The sequence below is a fragment of the Sinocyclocheilus grahami genome, unplaced genomic scaffold (assembly GCF_001515645.1).
Source record: "Sinocyclocheilus grahami isolate Dianchi unplaced genomic scaffold, SAMN03320097.WGS_v1.1 scaffold1159.1, whole genome shotgun sequence".
NCBI lineage: Eukaryota > Metazoa > Chordata > Actinopteri > Cypriniformes > Cyprinidae > Sinocyclocheilus > Sinocyclocheilus grahami.
The window spans coordinates 56,022-63,292 of NW_015506338.1; the positions used below are offsets into that span (position 1 = coordinate 56,022).

Below are 7,271 nucleotides of genomic sequence, written 5' to 3' on the forward strand. Positions count from 1 at the left end.
CGCAGTTTTGGTGTTTTTTTCTAAAACTTTTTTTTTTTTTTTTTTTTTAATAAATGGTCAAAAAGTTGTGCTGTTTTGGTTAAATATATGGGTCTTTTGGATGTGCACACCTGTTTGCATTTCTTTGTTATTTGCATAATGACAAACAAAGTTATTTCTGTTTCACTGATAAAATGTCACAAGATGTAATCTCCCAGTTTACAGATGCTACAATAATATTTGCAATATGAAGTGATATTTACATTATTTTTTATTTTTTTATAAATGTCTTCTGCAATAGGCTACTAACTAATCCACCCTTGTGACAGGCCTGATGATGTAAAAAAAAAAATTAAACCCCTTGGTAAAAACCTAGTTCATATTAAAAGAAATTTTTAAAAAATTATTTTTTTGACAAAATTTTATTATTTTTTTTTTTTTAGCTTTTAGTAACTTACTATGTATTCAAAGAATAAATTATATCATTTGGAATTTAGTTCCAACATTTTATGAAACTCACATTTCCAGATTATCATGATTTTCATAAAAACTGAGAGAATTCTCCTGTGATTCATCTTCACTGTTGATTTTTTTAAGTAGTCAGTCACATTAGATAAACTAGCAAAAGTGTCATGGCTAACTGCTTTGTTTTGTTTTGTTGCTTATTCCCTCTTGTTACTCATTCAATGGAAAACCAGGAATAGGCCCCGCCCCTCCAAGTGCGCTTTAAAACACCTGAGAAACAGCACCAAGACAGAACACACGCTTGAGTTTGAGTGAGGCTGCGAGTGAAGGTTTGATGGATGGCAAACAGTGATGTTTACTTCTCATAACTACTTCTGTAGTGCGTTTCTTTGGCATTGACTGCACTTCTGCATTTAAAGTTCAAGGAAAATCCATTTCAGCGCATCTTTCGTTGACAGAGGTGAGTGAAAGAGTTTTAATAGCCTAATTCTGCATTTTTTAACACTGAAGACCATTTCAGTAAATATATTCGGTCACAGGTATAATATTTTTCCACCTCATTTATTTAAACTTTTCTTTTTTTTTCCAACAGACATTTCAACATCTGCAGTCATCTTCATCTGACGTTCATCCGTTAACCAAAAATGAGCAACACAAAGTAAGTTCAGTAGTTTTCTGCAACATAATGCATGTGATATTACAGAGAGTTAACTTTTTGTTTTTACTTATGTTACAGTATGAGTTCAAATGTATTTTGGGATAACTGATTACAAAACATTGTCACACTAATCCACATTGTCTGAGACCACAAATAAAAATGCTTTATTTTGCATTTTATAATTGAAATTTTAATTAATTTAACATGACATTTTTATTATTAATGTTAATTGTTGTTCATAGTAAAATAATTAGATGTGACTAAATTAGATTTCGAGGAAAAAGTGTGATCTCACTTCTGGACCCAACTGCATGTCTCTATATTTTCCAAATTGTCTAATATAGCTTTTCCTCCATAGAAGCTTTGGATTCAGCATCTACTCTTTCCCTGATCGTGTGATGCCGGTGGATCTGGCCATGCATGCGCAGATTAGCCCACCAGTGTCTCAGCTCCTTGGCATGTCTGCTCTCAGGGCTTCTCCACCCAACGTGTTCTCACCAGAGCTTCTACGAGCCTGGATTTCATCCCCTTCCCCTACATTTTCACTATCTTCATCCAGCTCTGCCAGCTCCCTGTCCTCATACTCTCCTGGCAACGGCACGTTACGCAAGAAGAAGCGAGTCGTATTCGCTGATGATAAAGGTCTCGCTCTCACATCCGTGCGCATCTTCACTACTGACCCTTCAGAGATAGAAACGGAAGACGCCCCTCAACCTGAGGAGCATGTGAAGCCTAGAGCGCCCATACAGAGCGTGAGACTGCGACTTAAGCTTGGTTTTCCACAGCCTGTTGCAGACCGTGCAAGCTTGAAGGAAACCTTAGTGCAGTTGGAGAGCTGTAGCTTGAGCGAAAAGGCGTTGAGCGGGACCGTACGGGTCTGCAACATTAAATTCGACAAGACTGTGTTCATCCGCATAACTTTTGACTCATGGCGAAGTCATAAAGACATTGCATGCACTTATGTGAGGCAACCAAATGCAGCTTTGGAGACTGACTTGTATTCTTTTAATGTGTTGCTACCATCTGATCTGGACCCGAAGGAGCGCCTGGAGTTTGTGGTAGTGTTCCGACCTGGCAATAGTAAGTTGCAGCCCGTGGACAACAACAAAGGTAAAAACTATCACATTCTTGTGGAAAACATGGTGCCGGAACCTCGGCAGGTGACGACAAGCAGGCGAAACTTTGTTATACCAAGTCCTCAGCGTTATTCTGCATGGCCCGGGGTCAGAGGTCCTGAACTACATAGAATGAGACTCCCGGCATGCAAAGGCCTGCCCTACATGGACCATCTGTTAAACAGGACATGTGGAAGAATGGCGAATGTTCCTCCGTTATGTTAAGATGGGACTGAGGCACTTGTGCAGTCTACATTTCTACAGTACTTGATTTAATTGCGGATTGAACAACGTACAAAAATGGAGCGATTTTATGCACCATTTTATGCATTACACTTGAATGGTGCTTGCTGGTTTGCACATGCTGCTTAAGCAGTGAAATGTGAATGTTTACTTTGATATGTACATTTAAATATATTTGAATTGGATTTAATTTGCACATTATACATTCCTTCTACAGCTAAAATATACGTTTTATGAGAAACTGGCTCACTTTCCCTGTCACCTGCCTTTTTTGTATCTTGAAGAGCTAAATTGACTTGTAAAAGTGGTGTAAATGAATCCGTTGTATGTATGTATATAGTATTATGTATTTATTTTGAACTCTCAGTAAAAAGAAACTGCTTTCCATAAACTTTTGTATGATTTATGAGTCTTGCGCTGCAGGAACTGTGTCACTCTGTCAAGTGTTATTGAACAACATTATAGCAATAACAAGCATTGGGTAAAAGTTAGTATGTGCTTGAGGCTTTTTCATGCCTGAACTGGTCTCACAACTTAATGTATTATATCAAGGCACTCCTCGGGTCTATTATCTTACTCAAACCACACCTAGCGACCAGCAAAACAATTGGTGTGCAAGAATGTTCCAGATGTTCGAATGGAAAAAAACATTTCATACCTACAGCTTTTGAGAATGTCAACAACACACAGTCCACCACAACAATGAACTTTTACACAAGTGACTTTATTTCCCAAACATGACAGCTGAACAATCTAAGTTCGATAATAATATAGTAATATATAAAATAAAAAATAGTAATATTGTAAAAAACTATTACAAATTAAAAAAACAGTTTTATATTAATGTAATTTATACAATATCCGTTATTCCAATATATATATATATATATATATATTCAGTCAGTGAGCTATGAGCTAAATGTTTATTCATTAAACGCTCTGATGGATTCAGTGTGTGCATAATTGTTACACTGATTCAAAATTAGTTTGTGAGACTTTTGACAAATTTAACGCAGTTTAATTAGCCGTAAAACATATTGCTGGATCAACATCTTTGTTGTTTCTGGAACAACATTTTAATTAATTCATTGCCTTAGGGATAAGGTGAGAGTTTATAGTAGGTTTAAAGTTGAAAGAATGTTGTTTGGGGTTAGAAAAGAAAACATAAATCATGTTTAACTTAGTAATCAGCTGTCATCACTGAAAAAAAAATTACATTAAAAATACGGTGACAAGGATGTTAGTGCCTGTATATTTTACATTTTATAGCCATGTATCAACTGATACGATGTTACTAAAGCAAATCTACCTGAATTATTCATCTTATGTTTTATGTACTTGTGGACTGAATTATTCATCTTATGCTTTATGTACTTGTGGACTGGTTTTTACCATCAACCTGCCAGGGGCTGCAGATGGAAAATTAGCCTGTATGGCTAAATCTGGCACATTTACATGATGGACTTAAGTGTCCCTTTTAAAATAAAGAATAAAGAATCTCTCGTTTACCTTAAAATAACCACAATAATGTGAACCACAAGTGGTGAAATGGAAGGCCATATGACCCTTGAAATTTTAATTCATCAAGAATATATGCAGCATTAACCACCAAAACAAAAAATGCCATATAAATAATATAAAACAATACAATGATGCATTAAACATTAACTAAACAAAATAACGTACCACAAAGCACCGATATGAGAAAAACTTATATAAAAAAAAAAATTCAATTCAATAATAGATAATGAAATGTGATGCATCATGCAAGGAACATGCATTTAGAATATCCCATACCTTTTACTTAAAAAAAGCATACTACTAATGTACATACAGTACATTTTACTGTAAATGTACACATTGCTTTGATGAATAATATATTTTCATTCTAAATTATATATATATACACACACACACATACAGTTAAGTCCATATATATTTGCATAGATAATGAAATGTGATGCATCATGCAAGGAACATGCATTTAGAATATCCCATACCTTTTACTTAAAAAAAGCATACTACTAATGTACATACAGTACATTTTACTGTAAATGTACACATTGCTTTGATGAATAATATATTTTCATTCTAAATTATATATATACACACACACACATACAGTTAAGTCCATATATATTTGGACACTGACATCATTTTCATAATTTTGGCTCTGTATACCACCAGAATAGAATTAAAATGAAACAATCAAGATGAATTTGAAGTGCAGACTTTAAGCATTAATTCAAGGGTTTGGACAAAAATATAACATAAAATTCTTAGGAATTACAACCATTTTTATACACAGCCCCCCTCCCCCCATTTTCAGTGGCTCAAATGTAATTGGACAAATAAATATAATCATAAATAAAATGTTTATTTTTAATATTCTGCTGAGAAACCTTTGCAGGCATCACCAGAGACTGGGTTTCCTCCTTTGTGATGATTTGTCAGGCCTTTGCTGCAGCTGACTTCAGTTGTTGTTTGTTTGTGGGTCTTTCTGCCTATAGTTTTGTCTTCAGCAGGTGAAATGCATGATCAGTCGGCTTCAAATCAGGAGATTGACTTGGCCATTGCAGAATATTCCACTTTTTTACCTTCAAAAACTCCTGGGTTGCTTTTTCTGTATGTTTTGGGTCATCTGCCATTTGTACTATGAAGCGCCGTCCAATCAACTTTGTGCATTTGACTGAATCTAGGCAGAGACTTTATCCATATACACTTCAGAATTCATCTGGCTGCTTCTGTTTTCACCGTGTTTAGAATGAAACCATCATATTTAAAAACATGATATTAATCATATAATTTAATAAAATATCATTTGTTGTTACTACTGTAAATATATATTCAATTATTAATGGATCTCCTTCAGTGCTTTCAGAATCTTTACTTATTAAAATGATTTTGTTTCTGTATTTTAAAATATATATTTTTTATATTAACATATTTTAATGACAGTATTTTATTGAAATCAAAATTAATTCTTTTTTTTTCAAAATAAGCAGAAAATAGTAAAAACTTTGCTAAAGTGATTGTTTTGAACAAGTATTAAAGGGGTCATATAATGCGATTAAAATTGTTCCTTTCTCTTTGGAGTGTTACAAGCTCTTGGTGCATAAAGAAGATCTGTAAAGTTGCAAAGACTAAAGTCTCAAATTCAAAGATCTATTCTTTATAAAAGTTAAGAGTCAACCACACCTATCTAAAATGGCTCGTTCTAACACGCCCCCACATGTCTATGTCACGATATGGGAAGATTTGCATAACACCGCCCAAATGTTCACGCAAAGAAAGAAGGAGTGACTTTGATTCTCGCTTTAGTATTGTTGTTGCCTTGTGTTTCGTTGTGAAAGCGAAACTACTTTGTTTGGCCTTCCAAAAGAGGACGATATCCGCTTCGTCATGCCTAGAACTGATCCGTGCTGGTCGCTGAGGAAATACATCAACTTCGCGCTGTGGATCGCCGGATCGGCTTTCACCATGGACGAAGCGGAGTCCAGCCCGGGGTTGTCACATGTGGTTGCCGCAAGCCCGTCGGCCGCTCCTTCGTCAAATCCACTGGCCGTGCCGTTCTCAAGCCCACCGACTGTTCCTCACCTGCAGAGTAGCCTACAATGTGTCTGTGCACAAAGGCTGTTTCTATCCAACTTTGCAAGGATAGTCTTTGGATAATTTAAAAGACTATCCTGTAATAATTTGCCACTGATGATTCAAACGCGGATTTTGAGCAGTGCAGAGTAGTGCTTGTTGTTTGTCGTTTCTCCGATCACAAATGCAGACATGGTTTTATGTTTACACGGTGCGATGCAACACAACACGTAAAAAGACAGTATAAGTCATTATAATCTCTTCACTCCGGCTGGGACATGGCATCACAATATGGTAAGGGGCGTAACATTTCCGTCACACGCTTGAGGTATTCAGCCGATCATAACGCACTGGATAGCTGGCCAATCAGAGCACACCTCGCTTTTCAGACTGATGAGCTTTGTAAAAATCGGCGCTTTTCAGAAAGGCGGGCCATAGAGAAGAAACAATAATGTACAGTATGTAGTTTTTTTTACCTTAAACCGCATAAATACATTTCATTACACCAAATACACAAAATAATGTTCTTTTTAGCAACATCATATGACCCCTTTAACTTACACATTATTAAAAAAAAAACATTATTTTAGCTGAAGTATTTGTATCAATACCATGAACCTTTTACCCCGTGTGGGGTAAAAGGCCCCTCTTGCCACCTCATACATTTATAAGATATTTAAATAAAATAATCGACTTGTATGATTTATTTTCACACAAAATCTGTTGCTCCATTAATATTCTATACAAACGTATGTATTTTTTCTGCATATATAAATTTTAGGCACATTTTTTCTTAAGGTGTGCCTTTAGCCCCGTTGTATCCTATATGTACCTATGTGTGTGTGTGTGTGTGTGTGTGTGTGTAATAGTTAGTAGCTTTAAAAAATAATTAATATTTATTTATAATTTTTTTGTACAAATAATATACAAAACTGTCACTGGTGTGATATCCTTTCAAAAGGTACTGATAAGTGTATGTACCTTTTAAGTAGTAATATGTACCATTTAGAAGTAAATAAAGAGGAATTATTCTGGAAAGCTAAGGAACCAATTATTTTCCAGTGATCCTGCTTCAGTGTGGAAAGGTCTGAAAGACATCACCAATTACAAGAAACCATCCCTCAGCACTGTGGAGAATCAACAACTGGTAGATGATCTGAACAAGTTTTATTGCAGGTTAGAAAAAACAGCATTCACAATCCCCCCCCCCCCCCCACATCCTG

The 7,271-nt window shown here is 35.6% G+C and overlaps 1 protein-coding gene across 2 annotated transcripts; it reads left to right on the forward strand.

Moving 5' to 3' along the window:
* The first annotated feature begins 746 nt into the window (after positions 1 to 746).
* LOC107567441 (protein phosphatase 1 regulatory subunit 3C-B-like) lies at positions 747 to 2,848 on the forward strand. Of its 2 annotated transcripts, none has more exons than XM_016253116.1 (3): positions 747 to 904; positions 1,037 to 1,102; positions 1,461 to 2,848. In XM_016253116.1, the coding sequence occupies exons 2-3, from the start codon at positions 1,089 to 1,091 to the stop codon at positions 2,440 to 2,442; spliced, it is 996 nt and encodes a 331-aa protein (XP_016108602.1). In that variant the 5' UTR covers positions 747 to 904; positions 1,037 to 1,088; the 3' UTR covers positions 2,443 to 2,848. The 2 variants fall into 2 exon arrangements, with proteins under 2 accessions (XP_016108602.1, XP_016108603.1); XM_016253117.1 differs by having other exon boundaries at positions 1,464 to 2,848.
* Positions 2,849 to 7,271: the final 4,423 nt, after the last annotated feature.